This window comes from Felis catus, chromosome F2, assembly GCF_018350175.1.
Source record: "Felis catus isolate Fca126 chromosome F2, F.catus_Fca126_mat1.0, whole genome shotgun sequence".
Taxonomy (NCBI): Eukaryota; Metazoa; Chordata; class Mammalia; order Carnivora; family Felidae; genus Felis; species Felis catus.
The window spans coordinates 38,407,313-38,432,500 of NC_058385.1; the positions used below are offsets into that span (position 1 = coordinate 38,407,313).

At 37.6% G+C, this 25,188-nt stretch overlaps 2 protein-coding genes across 6 annotated transcripts in view; both read left to right on the forward strand.

Moving 5' to 3' along the window:
* LRRC69 (leucine rich repeat containing 69) overlaps nt 1-23,937 on the forward strand; it is a 79,665-nt gene extending 55,728 nt beyond the window's left edge. For all 4 annotated transcript variants that reach the window (XM_003999963.5, XM_045050140.1, XM_045050141.1 and 1 more), the window contains 3 exons: nt 1,680-1,781; nt 13,608-13,787; nt 23,577-23,937. In XM_003999963.5, coding sequence (XP_004000012.1) covers nt 1,680-1,781; nt 13,608-13,787; nt 23,577-23,687 — 393 coding nt within the window. In that variant the 3' untranslated portion in view covers nt 23,688-23,937. The remainder of the gene's footprint in view (nt 1-1,679; nt 1,782-13,607; nt 13,788-23,576) is intronic.
* SLC26A7 (solute carrier family 26 member 7) overlaps nt 1,687-25,188 on the forward strand; it is a 168,114-nt gene continuing 144,612 nt past the window's right edge. Inside the window, exon 1 of one of the 2 annotated variants that reach the window (XM_045050138.1) lies at nt 1,687-1,781. The gene's annotated coding sequence lies outside the window, so the exon portion shown is untranslated. Of the gene's footprint in view, nt 1,782-13,653; nt 13,788-25,188 lie in introns of those variants that run through there. The other variant, XM_045050137.1, reaches the window with a different exon arrangement.

Below are 25,188 nucleotides of genomic sequence, written 5' to 3' on the forward strand. Positions count from 1 at the left end.
TTTTCTACGTTTTTATTTATTTTTGGGACAGAGAGAGACAGAGCATGAACAGGGGAGGGGCAGAGAGAGAGGGAGACACAGAATCGGAAACAGGCTCCAGGCTCTGAGCCATCAGCCCAGAGCCTGACGTGGGGCTCGAACTCACAGACCGCGAGATCGTGACCTGGCTGAAGTCGGACACTTAACCAACTGACTGCGCCACCCAGGCGCCCCAGGATCACCTCCTTTTAAAATATGTGTGTGTGGTAAGTTAGCAAACTGAATAACTCATTACCATGTATGATGGAAGTGTAGTGACAGGATTTGAAGAAAGAAAAGCATGATTTCATATAGAGAAATGTATGCTCTTTGAAGCACAGTTCAACTTGAAATGATGTTAATGATGTTTACACATACCAAGATATTCAAGTTTGTATCTGTTTTGAAAAAAGTGGCTATGAGTTTGGTTATAAATTATGTACTGTTGTTCTTTAGGACAGAAAGGAAACTATGATGGTTCCGTTAAGCACAGGGAGTGCTTTCTTCATTTCAACACACTCAGCACTGACTGGGGGCTACCATTGGATTCAACTGTCTAGATTGCTCCCTCATGGTGGGCAACATAGGAAGCTGCGTTAGGAAAGGCAGAATGTCTGTGGTGGGACCAGGAGACAAGGTGATTCCAACATGGCCTTGAGCTCTGTGTTTTATTTCAAAATCTTGTCTGTGTTGTAGAGATTTCTGGAGACTTTTGAGACCTAGTGACATGACACGCTGGAAAGATGTTTTAAATCAATTATTTTAGTTTATTGAATGCTTGCTATGTTTCAAACCCTAGGCAGAATTCAGGGAACTATCTGTAACTTTCCTGTAAGTGTGAGACACAGCGGTGTGATGATGTCAGCCCATCCTGGCTCATAAGAACCAATTTTCCATATTTCTCCCCAGCTCTGTGTTTTGTGACTGTAATCGCCATGGTAGAAGTAGTTATACTAAGGAATAAGGAACCAAAATATGCCACAAATCAGGGCTTTAAAAAAATTATATTCTTTCCAGAGAACTGTTTTACCAGCACACCACCAAAGATGGGTCTTCTTTTTTTTCCATTTCAAAGCTGAAACTGAAGTTCAGGAAAGTAATTCCCTAAAGTGAGTTTAACTTTGAAAACCACATGAGTTCCTGGGAGGCAAGGCACACTATTAGTATGAGAAAATCCCTTATTTTTCTACTCAAATGGTAGAGTCCAGTTGAGGTTAGGTTTTATTCATAGGGCGTTTTGATTTTCCTTTGTTTCTCTTACCTTTCTTACTGAACATAAATGGATCATGGTTCACAGTCTTTCAGACCTGGATTTTGGTGTAAATTAGAATGTTATTTTTCATCATACTTGGTTTTCTAACAAATATATTATTTGCAAAATATTCCCAGCATTTGATTATTTAACTAACCCCTATTCTATTACTAATCAGTTCTGTTATCCTCAACAAGTTTCCTCTGCTGTCTAGTATTGGGGATGCCACCAGGGACCTCTAAGGTCAATGCCATTCATTCCAGCATGAAGACCTTTATGCTTTTAACAATAGAATATTTCCATGTGAAAATACTAACATGGAATATAAGTTCTAAATAAAGTAAGATGAGCCTCAAAAGTGAAGTTTGTTATTTTATGATGAAATGAAGTTTTTATTTTGTTTTGAAAGTTTCAGAACCTGAAGCTGAGGGAATGCTACTGTGAAGGAAACCCTCTGTTCCTGAAGGAGCCAGTTACCGCTGTACAACAGGATGATGTCTGGAGTCTACAGGTGAAGCCTTATACCATTCACACAGCTCTTGAAACTAAAGCTATGGTTTAAGTTTTAAAGAGTTTTCTTTTAAAGCATTCTTGCCAAACTGGTAAATGATTACAGCAACCCTAGTCCATTGGCAATGTGGATCCTAGACATAATCTCTTTGGCTTATAGAATCCAATGTAATACTGATTTCTAGAGTGACCAAATTTGGAGAAATGGAAACATTTTATTGGATGAAAAGAAAAGCGAGGAAGTTGTTTTCACTTTAACCTTCCAAGTATTTTTTCAGTATTATTTAAAGGGTGTATTTGATTTGTTTTTACCATGGTTTTTGCCTCTTCCTTCCCATTTTCACTTGTCCCTGTTTCTAGTGGATAAAGGAATCTGACCCAGAAATCATGTTCACTTTAATCAGACAAATTGATGATATTAAAATATGGAATAGAGGGGCGCCTGGGTGGCGCAGTTAAGCATCCGACTTCAGCCAGGTCACGATCTCGCGGTCCGGGAGTTCGAGCCCTGCGTCAGGCTCTGGGCTGATGGCTCAGAGCCTGGAGCCTGTTTCCGATTCTGTGTCTCCCTCTCTCTCTGCCCCTCCCCCGTTCATGCTCTGTCTCTCTCTGTCCCAAAAATAAATAAACGTTGAAAAAAAAAATTAAGAAAAAAAAAGATTAGTTGGCTCCACGGAAAGGGGCAGATACATTTAAAAAAAAATATGGAATAGAAAAGCATAGTAGAGGACTCTCTTTGTGTGTTTTTTGGTGACAGATGAATTAAGATTGCAGATCTTCCCACAGTTGAGTATGAGTCTCCATCATGAATTTGGACTTCTCCGATTCTAAGTATTTAACAGGAATGAACTAATTTATGATTTAGTCCTCCGATAACCTTAAAAAGTAGTGCCATTATTGTCCCCCTTTTACTGATAAACTGAGATCAGGGTAAGTTAAATAACTTGTCCATGTTCACAGAGCTAGTATGTGTTAGTATGATGATGCCAACCTAAAAGCTGGGCTTCAGACTCCATGCTTGGAAAGCTCCATTGTCTTAGAAAGAGTTTGCTGGAAGGTGAGGGAAAGGGAAACAGGGCTAGTCCCTTTCTGGAGGAGGGTCTGGTTTGTGGAGGGGACCAAATGAGCAGTCAACCCAATGTGGCAGTAGTTTCACTGGGATCCCTTGAGGGCAAGAATGTTGCTGTGTGTCCAGCATGAAGATGCAGAGTGAGAGAGAAGTATTTCTTCCCCCTTTTCTAAAACTATAAGGACCCAGGAGCACAAGAATTTTATGCAGGCATGCACGTGCGTATGCGCGCGCACACACACACACACACACACACACACACACATGCACAGTTGACCCTTCAACAACATGGGGGTTAGGAGCACAAATCCCCAGGGAGTCAAAAATCCATGCATAGATTTTGATTCCTGCAAAACTTAACTACTAATAGTCTACTGTTGATGGAAGTCTTACCAGTAACATAAAGAGTTGATTTACATATTAACACATAACAAATAGGTGTTAATGTATATATGTATTATGTACTGTATTCTTACAATAAAGTAAGCTAGAGAAAAGTGAAGGTTAAGAAAATCATAAAGAAGAGAAAATACATTTTTACTACTATGTTGTATTTATTGAAAAAAAAACATTGGTTTTGAAAAGCAGAGGGACTTAACATTGTGAGTTTTTATAATCAGTGGGGCTTAACTCCTGGAACTTTAAAAATCAGCAGCTTGGTCTGGGGGAACCAAAGGTTGGTAGAAAACGGGTTCCCTGCCCTTAAAGAGACTGCAGTATAACAAACAGCCCCAATGATATGGCATAGAAGCTGCGGTTTGAAAAACACCAGGGGTATGGGAAGGCTATTTGTTTACTTATCTCAGAGCCTCTGCAGCAGGGGCAGCGATCTTTAGGAGACTTTTATAAGAACAAAAGAGCTGACAGGCTCTATTTCCCTCCCCCACCCCCTAGCCTAGATACATGGAGACCTGCAGGAACCAGTACAGTGTGAACACTACCTGGCTTGCTAACAGTGTACCCCATACCCATGAAGTTCTGCAGACTCACCCCTCTAGCCCCAGTCTCCCCGGGAGTTTTCCAAAGTGACTATAGGTCCCCTGACACAGTGGACCTGCACAAAACTTGCTAACACTGTGCACCCCACCCTCGCATTCTCCTATTGACCCACCCCCACCAACCTGTCCTCCACAGGAGTCCAGAGGTGTGCCACAAGTGTGGCATTGTGCAAGCAGCCCCAGTAGGGGCCAGCACCACTCCAAAGTGACTTCTGTCCCAGGGAGTGTGGAAGATAACCACACATACCAGTTGAACTGCAGCTCCAGCAGTGGGCTAGGCCAGATATCTGGTCCCACTATAGGCCCCACCCACCAACAAAAGCCTCCTGGGGGACAACACAGGGAGAGTATCCTGCAGTTTGGTGCAACTGCATCTCTGCCCAAGGCAGCCCCAGATTGGCCCATTAACAACAGGGACCAAACCTTGCCAACAACAGGGAAAGTGAGCCATTGTTGGCAATTCCACTGAAGACAAATGCAGCTCAGCCACAAGAGTAGGGTGCACAAAATATATGTAGGAGACACCCTTGAAGCTCCAGATTCTGATGAACAGGAGACCTTGCACTACAGGGCATCACAGGACATTTCCTTCATAAGGCCATACCTGCAAGAGCAGGAGACATAGTTGATCTAACACATAGATACAAAGAGACAAAATGAAAAGACAGAGAAATATGTCCAAAATGAAAGACCAGGACAAAATCATAAGAGAGCTAAACCAAATGGAGATGAGTAATATGCCTGGTAGATAATTTAAATTAATGGTCACAAAGATACTCACTGGGCCTGAGAAAAGAATGGAAGATCTCTGTGAGAACCTCAACAAAGGCAAAGAAAATGAAAAAGAACCATTTAGAGATGAATTCAAAAGATGAAATTAAAAATACACTAGAGGAAATAGAGAATAGATTACAGGAAGCAGAAGCATGGATCAGTTGACCTGGAGGACAGAGTAATAGAAGGTAAACATGCTGAACAGGAGAAAGAAAAAGAGATTAGTAAAAATTGAGAATAGATTAAGGGGACTCAGCAACACCACCAAGCATAATAACATTCACATTATAAGGATACCAGAGGAGAAGAGAGAGAAAAGGAGGCAGAAAATATATTTGCAGAAATAATAGCTGAAAACTTCCCAAATCTGGGGAAGGAAACTAGATCTTGAATCTAGGCAGCACAGAAAGCCCCCAACAAAATCATCCCCAGGAAGTCCACACCGAGAGCATTGTAATTAAAATGACAAAAAGTAGTGATAAAGACAAAAATTTAAAAGCAGCAAGAGAAGAGAAATCAGTTACATAGAAGGGAAACACCATAAATCTACGAGCTGATTTTTCAGCAGAAACTTTGTAGGCTGGAAGGGAGTGGCATGTTCTATTCAAAGTGCTGAAAGGGAAAAAAAAACAACAACAAACCTTCCATCAGGAATACTCTATAGGAGAGTTAAAGAGTTTCCCAGGCAAACAACGGTTAAAGGAATTCATCACCACTAAACCAGTCTTGTAACAAATGCTAAAGAGGAATTTTGAGTGGAAAGAAAACACTATAATATAAGCAAGAGTAAGAAAGATAGGATGGATAAAAGCAGCAAAATTAAATATATCTATAAAAAACAAAGGATTCATAAAATCAAAGAATGTGAAGTATGACACTATATACAAAAGACATGGAGGGGAGAGAAGTTAATATTTAGTGCTTTTTAGAATGGGTTCAAACTTAAGTGACCATCAACCTAATATAGACTGTTATATACACAACATGTTATATATAAACCTAATGGTAATGACAAAACAAAAAACCAGTAATAGATGCACAAAAAATTTAAAAGAAAAAGGAATCTAAGTATAACACTAAAGCCTGCAAACCATGAGAGAAGAGAGCAAGAGAAGAAAGGGACAAGGAACAACTACAAAAACAGCTATAAATCAAGTAACAAAATGTCAATAAATACATACCTACCAATAATTAATTTTTTTCATGTTTATTTATTTATTTTGAGAGAGAGAGAGCATGTGTGCACACAAGTGGGGGAGGGGCAGAGAGAGAGAGAGAGAGAGAGAGAGAGAGAGACAGAGGGAGAGAGACAGGGACAGAGAGAATCCCAAGCAGGCTCCACACCATCATTACAGAGCCGGCTGTGGGGCTCAAATTCATGAACCATGAGATCATGACCTGAGTCAAAACCAAGAGTTTGACACTTAATCGACTAAACCATCCAGTTGCCCCGGTAAAGGAATTCAAATATATCACTAAAGAAAGCCAGCAAACCATGAGACAATAGAGGAAGAGAAGAAAGGAACAGAGAAGAACTACACAAACAACCACAAAACAAGTAACAAAATGTCAATAAATACATACCTACCAGCAATTAATTTGAATGTAAATGGACTAAACACTCTGATAAAAAGACATAGTGTGTCAGAATGGATTAGAAAGCAAGACCTTTCTATATGCTGCCTACCAGGGACTCATTTTAGACCTAAAGATACATGCAGATTGAAAGTGAAGGTGTGGAAGAACACTTATGTGCAAATCAAAAATAAAGCCAGGGTAGCAATATTTATATCAAACAATATAGACTTTAACACAAAAGTTGTAACAAGTGACAAAGAAGGACACTATATAATAATAATAAAGGGGGCAACGCAAAAAGAAGATATAACAATTGTAAATATTTATGCACCCAACATAAGAGCACCCAAATATATAAGGCAGCTATTAACAAACCATCCTAAACAGCAGAATACACATTCCTTTCAAGTGCACATAGAACATTCTCCAGAATAGATCACATGAGGCCATAAAAGAAGTCTTAAAAAATTAAAAAAAAAAATTGAAGTCATATAATGCATCTTTTCCAACCATAATGCTATGGAACTAGAAATCAACTACAAAAAAAAATCTAGAAAGAACACAAATGCATGGATGTTAACAATGAGTGGATCAACCAAGAAATCAAAGAGGAAATAAAAAAAATACATGGAGACAAATGAAAATGAAAACACAATGGTCCAAAATTTGGGGGATGCAGAAAAAGCTGTTCTAAGAGGAAAATTTATAGCAATACAGGCCTATATGAAGAAGCAAGACAAATCTCAAACTAACCTAAAGAAGAAAAAGAAGAACAAACAAAAACAAAACAAAACAAAAAAGAAAAGAAAGAACAAAGCCCCAAGCAGTAGAAGGAAGGAAATAATACAGATTAGAGTAGAAACAATGGAATAGAAACTAAGAAAACCAAAACCAAATAAACAAACAAACAACAATAAAAATACCCATAGAACAGATCAATGAAACCAAGAACTGGTTCTTTGAAAAGATCAACATTGATAAACCTTTAGCCAGATTCATAATGAGAGAGAGAGAGAGAGAGAGAGAGAGAGAGAGGGAGACAGAGAGATACAACTCAAAATCAGAAATGAAAGAGAAGAAATAACAAACAGCACAAAAATACAAAGTATTATAAGAGAATAGTGTGAAAGATTATAGCCAACAAATTAGCCCAAAGGAGATGAGTAAATTCCTAGAAACATACCTCCTAAAGCTGAATCAGGAAGAAATAAAAAATTGGAACAGACTGATTACCAGTGATGCAATTGAATCAGTAATCAAAAAACAAACAAACAAACAAAAACCAAAACAACTCTCAACAAACAAAAGTTCAAATGGCTTCACAGGTGAATTCTACCAAGCATTTAAAGAAGAGTACCTAGTCTCCTCAAACAATTACAAAAAAATAGAAGCGGAAGGAAGGCTTCCAAATTCATTCTATAAGGCCAGCATTACATTGATACCAAAGACAAATTAAGAAACTACAAAAAAAAAGAGAGCTACAGGGCAATATCTCTTATGAACATAGATGCAAAAATCTTCAACAAAATATTAGCGAACAATCCAAAAATACATTAAAAAATTCATTCACCACAATCAAGTGGGATTTATTTCTAGAATGCAAGAGTGGTGCAATATTTGCAAACCAATTAATAGGATACATTACGTCAGCAAGATAAGGAATAAAAACCATATAGTTATTTCAATGGATGCAGAAAAAGCATTTGACAAAGTACAATATCCATCCATGATAAAAAAACTCTCAACAAAGTAGGTTTAGAGGGAACATCCCTCAACATAATAAAGGCCATATATGAAAAATTCATAACAGACACCATACTCAATGGGAAAAAACTGACAGCTTTCCCCCTAAGATCAGAAACAAGACAAGGATGTCTGCCCTACCTCTTTTATTCAACCTGGTACTAGATGTCCTAGCTGCAGCCAGAAGACAAGAAAAGAAGTAAACGACATCTGAATTGGTAATGAAGAAGTAAAAGTTTCACTATTTGCAGATGGCATGATACTGTATATAGAAAACCCTAAAGACCACCAGTAAGCTGCTATAAATGATAAATGAATTTAGTAAATTCTCAGGATACAAAATCAATATACAGAAATATGTTGCATTTCTATACACTAATAACAAGGCAGCAGAAATAGAAATTCATTGAATAAACACTTTTATTTATAATCGCACCAAAAATAATAAAATACCTAGGGCAAACTTAACCAAAGAAGTGAAGACCTATACTCTGAAAACTATAGCACATTAATGAAAAAAATTGAAGATGACATAAACAAATGGGAAGATAGTCCATGGTCATGGACTGGGAGAATAAATCTTGTTAAAATAGCCATACTACCCAAAGAAATCTAAAGATTAAATGTAATCCCTATAGAAATACCAACAGCATTTTTCACAGAACTAGAACATCTTAAAATTCGTATGGAACCATAAAAGACCACAAATAGCCAAAGCAATCTTAAAAAAGGAGAAAAAACTGGAGGAATCTCAATCCCAGATCTCAAGATACACTACAAAGCTACAGTAATCAAAAAGTATGGTACTGGCACAAAAATAGACACATAGATCAATGGAACAGAACCCAGAGTCCAGTAATAAACTCATAATTATATGGTCAACTAATCTACAACAAAAGAGGCAAGAATATGCCATGAGAAAAAGACAAATGGTATTGGGAAAAGTGGATAGTTACATGCAAAAGATTGCAACTGAGTCACATTCTTATACCATTTACAAAAATAAACTGAAAATGGATTAAAGACTTAAATATGAGACCTGAAACCATAAAAATCTAGAAGAGAGCACAGGCAGTAATTTCTCTGACATTGGCTGTAGCAGCATTTTTCTTGATATTTCTCCTAAGGCAAGGGAAACAAAAGCAAAAATAAACTCTTGGGACTACATCAAAATCCAAAGCTTCTGCACAGCAAAGGAATCAATCAACAAAACAAAAAGACAATGTACTGAATGAGAGGAGATATATGCAGACAATATATCTGATAAGGGGTTAATATCCAAAAAATGTAAAGAACTTCTATAACTCAACACTGAAACAACAAATAATCCAATTAAAAATGGGCAGAAGACATGAGTAAACATTTTCCCAAAGAAGATACACAGAAGGCCAAGAGACACATGAAATGATGTGCTCGACATCACTCATCATCAGGGAAATGCAAATCATAACCACAATGAGATACCACCTCACACCTGTCAGAATGTCTGAAATCAAAAACATCTGAAGCAACATCTGTTGGTGAGGAAGTGGAGAAAAAGGAACCCTGTGCACTGTTGGTAGGAATGCAAACTGGTGCAGCCACTCTGGAAAACAGTATGGAGGCTTCTCAAAAAATTAAAAATAGAATTACCCTATGATCCAGTAATTCCACTAGTGGGTATTTACCCAAAGAATACAAAAACACTAAAACAAAAAGATATATGCACCCTACATTTATTGCAGTATTATTTACAATAGCCAAATTATGGATCCATTGATAGATAATAAAAAGATGTGAAATACACACACACACACACACACACACACACACACACACGTATCTACACACACAGTCGAATATTACTCAGCCTTAAAAAGAAATGAAATCTTGCCATTTGCAACAATGTGGATGGATCTAGAGGGAATAATGCTAAGTGAAGTAGGTCAGTCAGAGAAATACTGCATGATTTCACTCATGTGGAATTTAATTTAAAAAATTAACAAAGAAAAATGAGACCAAAAAAAACCCAAACTCGTAAATATAGAGAACAATCTGGTGGTTGCCAGAGGGGCCGTAGGTGGAGATGGGTGAAATACGGGAAGAAGATTAAGAGTACATTTATTGTGGTGAGCTCTGAGTTATGGATAGAATTGTTGAATTACTGTATTGTACACCTGAAAGTAATATAACACTGTATGTTATACTGGAATTTAAAATAAATAAATAGAAAGGAAGGAAGGAAGGAAAGAAGGAAGGAAGGAAGGAAGGAAGGAAGGAAGGAAGGAGAGGGAGAGGAGAAGGGAGGAGAGGAGAGGAGAGGAGAGGAAAGAATCAACATATGACTAGATCCACACAATTCAAACCTGTGTTGTTTAAAAGGGTCAGTTGGGGGTGCCTGGGTGGCTCAGTCGGTTGAGCATCCGACTTCAGCTCAGGTCACAATCTCGCGGTCCGTGAGTTTGAGCCCCGCGTCGGGCTCTGGGCTGATGGCTCAGAACCTGGAGCCTGCTTCCGATTCTGTGTCTCCCTCTCTCTGCCCCTCCCCCATTCATGCTCTGTCTCTCTCTGTCTCAAAAATAAAAAAAGTTAATAAAAAAAATTAAAAGGGTCAATTGTACTTAGTAGAAAAAATGATTTTTACTTATCTTAATAATTTGGGTATTTTTAAAAGTATCTCTAAGATTTTTTTCTTAGAAATGTGCCAAATTTATTATACATTTTATATTTGTACTTAATCCTTTTTATTGGATATTTGGGTAACGTTACTGATTTAAACTACTTTAAAAAATATTTTTTAAGAGTTTTAATTTTTTTAGTAACCTCTACACCAAGTGTGGGGCTTGAACTCATAACCCCTGAGATCAAGAGTCACATGCTCCACCAACTGAGCCATTCAGTTTGTATTTTTTAAAATTAATTTATTTATTTTGGGGAGTGGGGGAGGGACAGAGCAGAAGGGAGAGGGAATCCCAAGTAGGCTCGGCACTGTCTCCACAAATCATGAGATCATGACCTGAGACGAAATCGAGTCAGATGCTTAACCAAACTGAGCCACCTAGGTGCCTCTGAGGCGCCCTGATTTAAGTACTTTATCTGTCAAAGAATTGTAGCGCTTTGATTTAGGCTATGCCTTGGTTAGGATTTTATTTTTAAGCTTATTTATTTATTTATTTAGAGAGAGAGAGAGAGAAGAGATGAGAGAGAGAGAGGGAAGGGAGAGAGAGTCCCAAGCAGGTTCCGTGCTGTCAGTGCAGAGCCCAATGCCGGGCTCAATCTCACAAACTGTGAGATCATGACCTGAGCCGAAATCAAGAGTCGGAGACCCAACTAATTGAGCTACCCAGGCACCTCTATTTTTTTTTTTTTAATTTTTAGAGACAGAGAGTGCACAAGTTGGGAGAGAGACCTTTATTTTTAAGAGATGTCCTAAAAAATACTGTTGGTCATGCCGATAGTATCTTACATTATATATACTAGCAGTTCCAAGTAATAACTTTATATTTCAGTGGTATATGTTATTCTTCCAAAGTAACATATTGGCAGCAAGTAGGAGAATAATATAATTAATGGGTAATATAAGAGTTATCAAGAGACATATCAAGTGCAACAAACATGTTTGGTTCCAGAAATCATAAATGGAAAAAGTGAACTGTATGAATTGTGACCTTTTTATAGGTCCCATGTATTCCAACAAATTTTTCTACCATCTGCTGTTTTGGGGAGTGAATCCTTATTTATTAGTTTTCTGCTTTATAGTGAGACCTAGCCTTTGAGTTCTGGTAGCTAAAAACTTACCTCTAAAATCATTATTTCACTCTGAATCACACACTATGCTGTGTGTAAGTAGTTAAAGAAAAGGTGATAATAGACATCTAATTTAGAAGTCCTGGTAATATTAGTGTGAATGAGCAATTCTTTCAGAAAGGATAATCTTTTTATGTCACCATTCAGGAAAAAGCTAAAATGAGTAGGAGGTTATTCTGCTGAAGGATCAGACAGTTAGGGAGACTGTGCATAAAGGCAGCTTTCTCAGTTTCTCAGATGCTTGTTAGGTGGAATGGACAGAGTAATAAGGAACAGGGAGACAGCAATTTATAGGATTTTGTTGTTATTTTTTAAGATTTTAATTGGGCACATGAGTGAAGATTATGTATGTACATATGTATGTATGTATTTCCAAAGATTCCTGTTAGAGCCAGTTGTGGACCATTTTAACACCAGTGGGAAATCTTTCACTTTGGCCAGAAAAAAACAGTAACATAAATTATTAAAATTCATGCAATGTTTGTGGAACATTTATACAGGGCTTCCATGCTACCAGCACAAGAGGCTCAGTTAGCAGAGTAAATCAAGTATTTGTTTTATTTGCTTGCTCAGTGAAGATTTGATTTTATGTATTGTATAGTATTTTACTGTAAAATGACGACGTTGTTGATGGTCATGGCAAAAGCCAGCTTATATTTTCTAGCCACCCTTTTGTTATTTAATATTATAATTATTACCAAAAGTTAAGTTTCTGGACATGGCTGTGTGGATAGGTTTAATACAGATTGAATTCAGACATTTGGGTAATAGAAATCAGTGCTCTTTGCTAATATGACTCTATTCAGGTGCTCACTGAAGTAGGTAACTTAGACCAGTGCATCTTAAAGGTGAACAGGCATACTGATTACCTGGAGAAACTTGTTAAATTGCAGATTCTGATTCAGTAGGTCTGGAATGTAGCTGGAAGTCTGAATTTCTAATCAGTTTCCAGATGATGCAGATTCTGGTCCTTGAGTCACAGTTTAAGTTCTAAGGATTTAGACATTAGTAAATATGACAGACTCAGTTATTGAGTCCAGTATACTATTTGCACAGTCCTTGCTGCTTGTAATGAGAGGTATAAAATTTGAACCTAAACTTGAATAATGTAATTTTTTTTAATCTTGGATTTATCTTTAAAAAAATTATTATTGTTTTTATTTTGAGAGAGAGAAAGAGAGCAGGTGTGAGTGGGGGAGGAGCAGAGAGAGAGGGAGAGAGAATTCCAAGCAGGCTCCATGCTGTCAGTGCATAGCCTGACACAGGGCTCTGTCTTACGAACTGTAAGATCATGACCTGAACCAAAACCAAGAGTTGGATGCTTAACTGACTGAGCCATAGGCACCCCAATTATGTAAATTTTTAATAATTTGGATTCCTCTATGTAAGAGACATAGAAATATTAAGATGGAAGTAACTTCCTTTTCTTATTTATTTACTTATTTATTTATTTATTTATTTATTTATTTATTTATTTATTTATTTATTTATTTATTTATGTTTATTCCTGAGAGAGAGAGAGAGAGAGAGACAGGGACAGAGAGAGAGAGAGACAGGGCATGAGCGAGGGAGGGGCAGAGTGAAAGAGAGACACAGAATCCGAAGCAGGCTCCAGGCTCTGAGCTGTCAGCCCAGAGCCTGATGCAGGGCTTGAACCCACAAGCTGTGAGATCATGACCTGAGCCAAAGTCGGACGTTTAACCGACTGAGCCACCTAGGCACCCCTCTTTTCTTATATTATTGAAAACTAATTTATAATGCCCATCATTGGCAATAAAATTCACTATATAGATTATGGAAAACTAATTTAACAGAAATTGTGAAGAATAAGCCAAAAATATAAATTAATATAATTAATATAATTTTTTTTTAAATCTAGGAAATAACATCAAGATTTATAATGAATGAGCTCTCAGAAAAGAATCCTTTTGTAATGCAAGCTATAACATGGCACCCACTGGTCAGGAACATAATGTCTCAGAGAAGAAAATGTGCAATATGTGAAAAGTACTTTTTAACAATATGGCTGGAATGTGTTGAATTTGTTCCTCCATCAAAGGTAAATAGTGCTTTTTGTGTGAGTAGAGCATAATATCTCCTCTTTTTCTTTATCCTTCTCTAAGTGAGCCAATACTAACTAGATGTTTATCTAAGAATTGACTTGTATGATAGTATAATGGTTTTTATTGAGCTTTGTTGAGATATGATTGACACATAACATTATGTAAGTTTAAGGCATAAAGCATGTGGATTTGCTACATTTATAAATTGCAAAGTGGTGTTGGGAAACAACAGATGGTGGGGAAAACTGGACAGTGACATATAGAAGAAAGAAACTGGACCACTTTCTTACAGCATACACAACAATAAGTTCAAAATGGATGAAGGACCTACATGTGAGATAGGAAATCATCAAAATCCTGGAGGAGAACATAGGCAGCACCCTCTTTGATCTTGGCCATAGCAGTTTCTTACTAGGCACATCTCCCTGAGGCAAGGGAAACAAAAGCAAAAATAAACTATTGGGACTTCATCAAGATAAAAAGCTTCTGTGAAGGAAACAATCAACAGAACTAAAGGCAACCTTTGGAATGGGAGAAGATATTTGCAAATGACCTATCAGATAAAGGGCTAGTATCCAAAATCTATAAAGAATTTACCAAACTCAATACCCAAAAAAACTATATAATCCAGTTAAGAAATGGGCAGGAGACATGAACAGACATTTCTTCAAAGAAGACATAAAAATGGCTAACAGATACTGAAAAGATGCTCAACATCAGTCATCATCAGGGACATGTAAATAAAACCACAATGAGATACCATCTCACACCTGTCAGAATGGCTAAAAGTAACAACTCAGGCAACAACAGATGTTGGCAAGGATGCAGAGAAAAGGGGATCCCTCTTAACACCATTGGTGGGAATGCAAACTGGTGCAGCCACTCTGGAAAACAGTATGGAGATTCTTTAAAAAGTTAAAAATAGAACTACCCTATATCCCAGCAATTACACTCCTAGGTATTTATCCAGAGGATACAAGAATACTGAGTTGAAGGACACATGTACCCCAATGTTTATAGCAGCACTATCAACAATAGCCAATTGTTTGGAAAGAGCCCAAATGCCCATTGACTGATGAATGGATAAAGAAGGTGTGGTATATATACATGATGGAATATTACTCAGCCATCAAAAAGAATGAAATCTTTCCATTTGCAATGGTTATGCTAAGTGAACTAAGTCAGAGAAAGATACACCATATGATTTCACTCTTATGTGGAATTTAAGAAACAAAACAGATGAACATAGAGGAAGGAAGTGAAAAATAAGATAAAAACAGAGAGGAAGGCAAACCATAAGAGACTATAGAGAACAAACTGAGGGTTGCTGAAGCGGTGGTGGGTGGGAGGATGGACTAGATGGGTGATGGGCATTAAGGAGGGCAACTGTTGTGATAAGCACACCGGGTGTTATATGTAAGTGATCAATCACTAAATTCTTCTCCTGAAACCAATACTATACTATATGTCAACTAACTTGAATTTAAATAAAATCTTGGAAGGAGAAAAAAAAAACTGGGAGTGTCAGAAACTTGTGAGAAGAAAAAAATTGAAAAGGAAAATTGCTTTGCATTGAAACAACCACTGATCCTAACTTTATTAAAATAATTGAAAAAATTTAAAAAGTAACATTTAGTAAGTATGTGATAGTGAAAAAGTATGTAGCATGGAATTAGAATAAGTGTATAGTAGGAATTTATAAATTATGCCAAAATATTAAAGATATTTAAAAATTGGATACAGAAAATTTAGATTGGGGGGGGGGTGCTGGGTGACTTAGTTGGTTAAGCATCTGGCTTTGGCTTAGGTCATGATCTCATGCTTTGTGAGTTCAAGCCCCTCATTGGGATCTCTGCTGTCAGCAAGGAGCCTGCTTTAGATCCTCTGTCCCCCTCTGTCTCTGCCCCTCTCTCATACTCTCTCTCGCTCTCAAAAACAAAAACAAAACCAAAAACAAAAAACATTAAAAAAATAAAATTTAGATTGGAATATACATTACCAGGGACTTAGCAACTGAAACATGGTATTTTCATGGGTTTGTTTAGTTCCCTGTTTCTTGAGTGAAAACGTGCACAAAATACATGGGGATGATAATCAGATTAACCATGTTGGTAAACAGTTGCTTTCATATATTTTTAGGATTTTGTGCTGCTTTTCCCAGTTAAGCAGAAAGAGATTATACAAAAACTAGTTTGCCTAGAAGCCTCCCTTTGTATTAAAAAATTTTAATATCTTAATTATCTTTTAAGGAGCTAAACTTAGAGAATGCTGACCTTTAGAGTAAATACTTCATCATGACGGGAGAGCCCATTTGATAATGCCAACGTCTGGTCGCTCTATTGTGCCTTACAGAATGTTCTGTCTCTGATGGAATTTGCCATCTGAAGGCACAGTTGAAGGAGGGTGACACTTGATGACAAATGGGTCTTTATTCTTGACATAAAACAACTAGAAACAACCAAATATCAAATTGTAATTGCTTTTATTTAGGTGAATGTGAAATGATGTGGTACTTATCTTATAAAGTAGTGAGGTGAGGAAAATAGTTGATGAAGAGTTTTGCTCGATATCGAATATTATTAACCTTTACCATAATTCATCCAGATGCTTTTGTCTTTTTTCAAATGTTATAGCTGTTGCAATCTGAGTTCAGTGAGTCCTTAGTAGTGATAGAATTATCAATAATTTCAGTGTAATTGATATTTAAGTATTAACTGCTAATGATATAAATCTTTGAAATTAATCCTTTTTAGTTACTACCAACTTGAGCCATAGTGACTTAGAAGTAACCTAAATGGTGTTATAAAATCCATTCCAAACACTTGAGAGTGATCCTGAGCCCAAGATATGCATTTGATAGTTTTCATTTTGTATAGTTACATTAGTTGAGCTTAACATTTCCCCAGATACCTTTAAAGTTGAAGAGTTTAGGGAGGGAACAGTTTGGAACATGAACTCTCAACCCTGTGTAGAATGATGTAATGTAATTAAAACTACCCTCAAAAGAGATTAGATTGAGTAAGTTTCACTACAAATGAATGAAAATGCTGATCTACTTTATGAAAATAAATGAAAATTTGCAACCTTAATTCCTTTTTTATGACAAGCTGCCAGTAATGAAACATAATATAAGATTACATTTAATAATTTTATTCATTACTTACAGAGAAAAATCTTACTTTGCAGTAAAAAGTTATTACTGTTTAGATACCACTGACATTCATTTATGAAACTGATCATTTCAACCAGCCAACTGTGAAAATGAATGTAGGTTTTAAAACGTTTATGCAGTGGTTAGTCAATTTAATGTACATTAGCCACTAAGAGGATCAGAAGGCATCACATTTCTAATTCTAAACAGTCGTGAAAGTAATATGTATTTATTGTTCAGAAAAATTGAAATGGTGTGAATGATCCTTATTATTTTATTCAGAAAATAACAAAACAATTATAGTATAAATTAACTCACACACTGTATCTTGATTACTTCTAGGGGAACTCATTGAATTCTCTTTTTCTTTAGAAAACTCTCGTTGTTGTTGTTGTTGTTGTTGTTGTTGTTGTTGTTCTCCTCCTTCTCCTTCTCCTTCTCCTCCTCCTCCTCCTCCTCCTCCTCCTCCTTCTCCTCCTCCTCCTCCTCCTCCTCCTCCTCCTTCTCCTTCTCCTTCTCCTTCTGAGAGAGGGTGGGGGGCGGCTTGGAGAAGTGGGGCTTGAATCCTGAGATCGTGACCTGACCTCCCTTTTGTTCTTAAACTGCTGGGTAGAGTTGCAGTTGTCTTCAATCTCTATGATTATTTTTTTCTTCTAAAGAATCTCAAATTGCATTCAACTTCAGTACATTTTTCTGAAGCTATGTGTCACCAAAATGTTTGAACCTCCCACGTGAAATTCAAAGGACATTGGTTACGCAGAGGTGGGTGCTTGAGAGCAGGGTTGCTCTGGAGAGGAGAGAATGCTGCTTAGCTGGATGGGTGGCTGCAACATGAGCAGGATTTTCTTTCTGGTTTCTGCCTTACTGTAGTTCAAAGTGCCCTGTGGGTGGAACAGCCATATAATCTATTAATTAAGCCAAGATGCTTTTGAGAGTAAAAGTGAACATTATCCATGAACTGGAAAACCAGCAGGAAATTGGGACTGTCCTGGGCAAATTCAAATGTATGGCTATACTTCTTAAATGGTGCCATTAACTTTGGAGTAGTGCTCATTGCTGGCTTTTATCACTGTTGATGTGGAGGAGTTGTCATTCTGAATGTTCATCTTAAATTTTCAAATTATTTTTGGTGGCTCCATACATTTTTGAGGTCCTGCTTTAAAAGGGAAACTCTGGGTGTTAAGTACAGTGCCAATAGGTGGGGGGGCCTGGTTGGTCCCAAATGGCTTAAAATCTAAGAGTTTAAACTCTAGAGATGCAAAAGACACTGGCAATAAAAACTAAAATGAGTGGTAAGAGATTTAGTGCTTCAGAGTGGAAGGTGAGATAATTGTAGGTTGTCTGGCCTGGGAAATGCCAGAAAGATTCTGGGACTTCCCAAGACCTTGATACAGGTAGAATTCAGATACATGGAGAAGGAAGCACAGGGGATATTTTAGGAGAAGAGAATGACATGGAGGAGAATGAATCTTGTTCATAGGGCAGTGAATCAATTAAATTGGTTCATAGATGGAAATTGGAAGAGGAGACATTATTTAAAAAATGAGGTCAAATTCTATGAAGCTGTCAAAGGATAGAATAAGGAGTTTGAATTTGATCCCATTTGGGAAATGGAGTCCTACTGAATATGTGGGGACAAACCAATGATATAAAGAAAGATGTATTTTAGAAGGAATCATTTGGCAGTATTGTACAGGATTAATTGGAAGTTGAAGAGGAGGGAAGCTGAAGAAAAGAGATCTATTAGTGGTTGTCTAGCGTGGGTGTAAGAGGTAGTAGTAGAAATGCAAGGATAGGAACCTCCATGGGGAAGGAAGCATGGCAGGACTGAGTGGTTGGATAAGGGAAGCCACAGAAGGGTGTACAAGAGAAAACCAGAAAACTCCAGAGGAAGCTTTCTGGGAGAGCAAGACCCCAGTTTTTATCTCAGATATACTGTTACAAGTGATGTGTGATAATTCAAGTAAATATGTTTAGCCAGTTGGAGACAGGTTAGAACAGCGAAGCAGTGTACTTCTGCGCATTATCTGAAAATGTGTGCACTTTTCAACAACTGTTCATTCTTTCAGAGAGTTCTGCACATTGTTATTAAACCATAATCAGAGCCCTCCTTTGGTAAAAGAAGCTGGGAGGCATGCTATGACTTAAGGCAGATCGAGAGTTTGGTGAACTTAGATTCTAGTCCGGTCTCTAGCTTGAACTCTGAGGCTTAAGGTAAACCACATTCCTTCTCACTATATCTGGACTAATTTCCTTATCTGGACCATGAAGAGATGAGACCAAAGTCTCTTCTAGCTCCAGAGTGACTGAGGGGCTGTCACAGTCATGCTTTTCATGGTCCTGCTAATTTGGAACATGATACCAGTATTAGTTTCCTATTGTTTCTATAACAAATTGCCATAAACTTGGTGTCTTAAAAAAAATCATTATCTTGCAGTTTAAGTAGGTCAGAAGTCCAACATGAGTCTCGCTGAGCTAAAATCAAGGTGTCAGCAGGGCTACATTCCTTTCTGGAGGCTCTAGGGGAGGATCCATTTTCTGGTTCTTTCCAGCTTTTAGAGGCCACTGACGTTCGTTGGCTCATGGCTCCTTCCTCCGTCCTCACAGCAACATTAGCGGATCTGGTCCTTCTCATGTCACATCACTTGGATCTTCTCTTCTGCCTCCTTCTTCCATTTTTAACAATCCTTGTGATGAAAACAAAGCAAAACAAAACAATCCTTTTGATGAAATTGGGTCCACTCAGATAATACAGAATAATTATGGGTCTCTCAAGGTCCTTATCTTAACAACACCTGTAAGATCCCTTCTGCTATGTAAGGTAACATACATATTCACAGCTTCCAGGGATTAAGACATGAACATCTTTGTGAAGTGTTGGGGGGATATTATTCTGCCTTCTATGATACTTTTCCCAAGAAACAGGAAACCATGTTACTTTTTTTTCATATTCTGTATGCTTCATGTAATACTGAAACCTTATTCAAAGCTTTAGTTTATACTGTGTGCTATACATATATATTTTGTGATAATTTTTTATTTCTCAGTTTAAAAGATGACAGTGACTATCACTGATAAGGCATGCGTTGAATGATTTTTTTAAAAAAATCTCAATTCCACCATTCAATAAATATAAAACTTAGTGAATATATGTTTTTAAATTTAAAGTACAGAGCTACTTTTTCCTAAAATAGGGAGAAGATGTAATCATATATTCATTTGCTTTATGAAAGAATGCATTTCACTATAAAGAGTGAAAAATTAGCCTGTAGTATAGCTTTTTTACATTTTAAAGCTTTTGCTACAAAGATATTTCAGAATAAAAGTATGTCTAATCATAGACCAATTCCTTTTCCTTTCCTAACCTCAACTTGACAAAAAGGGGCTTTCGAGTGTTTCAATTTCTATCTGTAAACAGCGACCAAGGCAGTAGTTATCTTACAGAGTCCTGAAGTTATGTTAATTGATGTTTGTGAAGAGAGGTCCTCTATAAGAGGGTATGTGATTATTCCTTCGTGACATGCTCATGTCAAATGGACAGGTGTCATACTGGCAGAAAGCACTATCATGATCCCACAAGTGGACATAAAAATTTAAATGGTTATCAACAGGCTAGGTATTCAAGACTTTCTTTTTTTATGAAAACATTGCTGAGTCCAGTGACTCTAGGTGGAAAAGTATATGGCCAAGGAATTATGTTGAGTTCATTTTTCTCAGTAAAATTTCCAGGAAACAGTTTATAGCCCTGAGAAATATTTTATCAGAAATAGTAATAATTAAGTTATAGAATAATTACAGAGTTTCACATTCAGTACAAAACTGATAATGGCCCTTGGTAAAATAAACTTCTAAAAAGTTAAAACATTTTATTCTAACTAAACAGTAATACCCCCAAGTAGGGGAAAGAGGGATACAGACACTTCGTATTGGCACAAGGGAAATGGCTAAAACCACAGTGGAAATAGAAAATACCATCCATCGTTTCTCTTGTAAACTTTGTATCTCATGGAGAAACTGGACAAAGCAAATCAGATTAACTGTATGGCTCCACTTGTTTCCTTGGTAGATGTTTGACTTTCTATAACCTCCTCTTGGCTCATGGCTCTACTCTTTGTTCTAACTCCTTAAACAGCAGCTAAGTGAAGTGTGTTAGCATGGTTTATTTTGATAGCCCTTAGTTCTAGATGATAGGTACTTCAGTAGTAAGCCAAGGTTGCTGGTGGCATGAGAGGCCTGTCTACCATATGCAAAGGGAAAAAACACATTTAGCTTTTGAGTGCAGTTTCAACACTTTGTCATTATAATCTAATCGGCCAGTAGGATCTCTTGTCTATTTAAAAGACATAATGTGTGTATCATTAGAAAACTGATTATGGGGGCGCCTGGGTGGCGCAGTCGGTTAAGCGTCCGACGTCAGCCAGGTCACGATCTCACGGTCCGTGAGTTCGAGCCCCGTGTCGGGCTCTGGGCTGATGGCTCAGAGCCTGGAGCCTGTTTCCGATTCTGTGTCTCCCTCTCTCTCTGCCCCTCCCCCGTTCATGCTCTGTCTCTCTCTGTCCCAAAAATAAATAAACGTTGGAAAAAAAAAATTTAAAAAAGAAAACTGATTATGAATTCTTCTTCCCCTAGACTAATGTAGTCACATTGTTGATATCCCATGATTCAACATTTTATGGTCTATTTATGGTTTATACTGTGTTGTTTCCCCAATACGATATGCACATTCCTGAAGTTTTGCTCCCACAGCTCACTCTTTCTGAATGTCCTTCATGTCCTTTCTAGGCAGTCACATCCTAGTCATCCTTTAAAACTCAGCTCACTATTTTCTTATACTGTGAAATCTTGCTTAATGTGCAGCCTATGGTGGTGTCTCCTTTCTTGGAAATATCATAGAACCTATCATAGTATCGAGTCTTTTGTTTCTAGGTTTTTTGTGTGTTTATGTCTTAGCTTTCCAACTAGATGCTGAAAAGATTCTTTGAGGCAGAGATTATTTGTTATATCTCTGCATCCTTGGCATGTTGCTTAATGTGGTTCAAGTTTTAGGTTGCTTATAATTTTTCAGAACTCTTGGTTGCAAACTAATGAAACCCAACTTACACAGTAACTAATAGCAAGTGATAAAGAAGGCTTAGGAATGGGTCTGGCTGAATATTTAGCCATGCTGGATCAGGTAACCCAAAGTTATCATGAGGAATCTCTCCTTCTATGTGTATTGTGTCTGCTTCCCTTCGTCTCCATTTTGTACTTATTGTAAGCCAAACTATGCCTTCTGGCAGTAGAGGGAGAGCTTCCCTCAGTAGATCCAGCAAAGCCCTGGGGCCGATGTTCATTGGCTTTATTGGACTGTCCTGGGTTATGTGTCCAGCTTGAATTATGTGGCTAAGTCTTCAGCCAAGGAGTGGGATCAGTTGTCTTCTCTGTTCCATAACATATGCACTGAAATCAGTGAAAAGGTGGTTCCCAAAAGGAAAAGATGGGCTTTTGTGCCAGCAGTACAGGGAATAGATGCTGGCGAGACAAAAACAAGATGCTTATTGGAGATTTCAGTAAATGTTGGCTGATTGATCAACTAAACCTCCTTCTAGGAATAGAGTCAGATTTGTAGAGATTCTATACCATTTTCTACCTTCATCCAAAATATTTTATCATTAGAATAGTGCCATATATCCTCTGAGCACTTCATAGTCACGGTTGGAGGTGGATGTGAAGGTGATATGATGTATGGCTTGGACTCCCCACCGATTTGCCACCAAAGCTGAAAGGCTCTTACTCTCTCAAGGATGGATTAATAAATGTGCTTAGGTATTTGAACCTTTAAATGGGCCCTCAGTTCTTTTGTGGAAGAGTGAACAAAACAGTAATGAAATCTCTCACTGGGGCTTGTGATGATGACAGCCCAGTGGGCTCATGAAAGTAGCATTGTCGACCAATTAAACTACTAGTTGTGTGACTCTGTTTTGGATTCTCTTACTAATAGCTATGTTGACTTCAGAAGTTGTTTATAAAGAATGTAAATGGCAAGCTTTTGAAGTTACCATTATTTCCAGTATTCGTGCTCAAGACATGTATACTAAGTTGGCTAAGAGTTCTGACTGCCTATTTTGTGCATGGAGAATGAAAATCAGAGATTTGAAGTACAAAAACTTAAATCACGCAGTGGGCAACTTGCTGAAATCCAGCCAATGAAAATCAACATTATGGATAGTGAGCAAAGAATACTAATTTCCATGGGAAATGGGTGGTGGACAGACCAAACGAGGACATTCATTGGGGAGTTCAGTAAATGTCTGCTGACTGATCAGTTTAACATCCTGTAGGACAGATGTCAGGTTTGTGTGGATTCTGTATTTTTACCTTCATTACAGACACTTTATTGCTAGATAGTATAATAATATATTTGGGTAAGAGCATAGACAATCCTTTACCATTTAAATTTTGTTTAGTGTTGAATATGCCTTTCTTAGCTAGTTAATTTGTTTATTTGTGCATGAGAAAGGAGCACATCAAGCATAAATAGAACACTGTGCCCTTTAGAAATTCATGCTGTGAAATCTCTGAGAAAGCTAATATTTATTTTATTCAAAAATATTGGAATATTGCTTTAATGTTATTTTTAATCTTTACCTTTTAGAAATGGAAGATAAGCAGAAATCTACAGCTGGTACCTCTTCAAATATTAATTTGTTCTTACACATGTTTTAATCAACGCGGCCCTAACCTCTTTGGAATTGCTCAAGTATAGAGCCGGTGAGAAGCTCATTTAGAGACTCACATGACTTGCCCCATCAGTTCCGCACACAAAGTCAGATTATGCCCTACTATGGTACCGTGCTGTCTCTCCTCTCTTTGCCAATACATTAAGCAAAGGAAGAAAAAGAATTTACTTGTAAAGATCCCAACTTAAGCACTATAGTCTACTGTTAGCTTGTTTAGACTCTAGGTGTGCTGTTTCTTCTTTGACTTAAAAACAAAATAAAGAAGGGAAAAATAAAGGTCTGTGTGGCAAGTGTCATTCTTCCCTGTCATTTTATGACCACCACCCTCCGTTTCTAGATAAGTGTTGAGAGACTGTGATGGGGACAAGGATTTATTTTATGCATGTTTTGCAATTGAAAGAGAATTACTTTTTAATGTTAGACAGTTGTATCCCATTTGTATGATTTCAGCTGAGCTCTTATTTTTTAAGAGGCACTAACGTCTTATTGACTAAAATAAAACCATTCCACTTAAAACGGAGTAGAAGGCTGGAATCAGGCTTGGTTACTCCTAACATCCCTTTGTTTCCACTTTTAAAGTTTTATTCTATCTTTATTTTTGTTTTTCACAAGAAACCTACAGAAGCCAGGGCAGTAGCACTGAAATGAGAATTTGACTCATTTTCTCTGAAGGACAACAGAAAAGTAGAAAAAGAAATTACGAAAATGTACAGCATAACATAGACTAGTAGTCTCTTAAAAAAAAAAAGTTTTTTTAAATGTTTATTTATTTTTGAGAAAGAGAGACAGAGCACAAGCCGGGGAGGGGCAGAGGAGGAGGGAGACACAGAATCAGAAGCAGGCTCCAGGCTCTGAGCTGTCAGCACAGAGCCCGACACAGGGCTGGAACTCATGAACCGCAAGATCATGACCTGAGCCAAAGTCAGACTCTTAACCAACTGAGCCGCCCAGGTGCCCCGGACCAGTGGTCTTTGGATGTGTGGTTCTGTCCAGCAGCAGCCATATCACTTGAGAACTTTGTTAGAGTACAAATTATCTACCCCAGATCTACTAAATCAGAAACTGGGAGAGTATGACCCAGTAATCTGTTTTTTAACAGATCCCCCACGTGCTTTCAAGGCAAGCTGTCATTTGAGAACCATAGGTACTGACGAAGAGAAATTTGCTGTAGGTTCAGAAAAGCAAGAAACTTAATCATAATTTGATATTTACATCCCACTAGAAATACGTTTCTTCATGTAAGTATTTGATGGTACTTCTGGTGGAAAGCTGAGCGGGTTCTCATCTTCCATATAGTTTATTATCATGACACTTTCCTAACTAGGCCTTTTATTAGTTCACTTCGGGATGGAATCCTTTATGAATCAGAGTTGCCTTTGGTATACCTGGGAAGCCAAATCAATGGAGCGCAGCTGAAAGGCCTTCAGTCCTAAAGAATACAAGAGTCAGGCCCCACTGAGACAGAGATGGAGCCTCAAGGTAAATTTCTAAAGGCTCCATTAATCAAGAATGCATTTTAAACAAAGA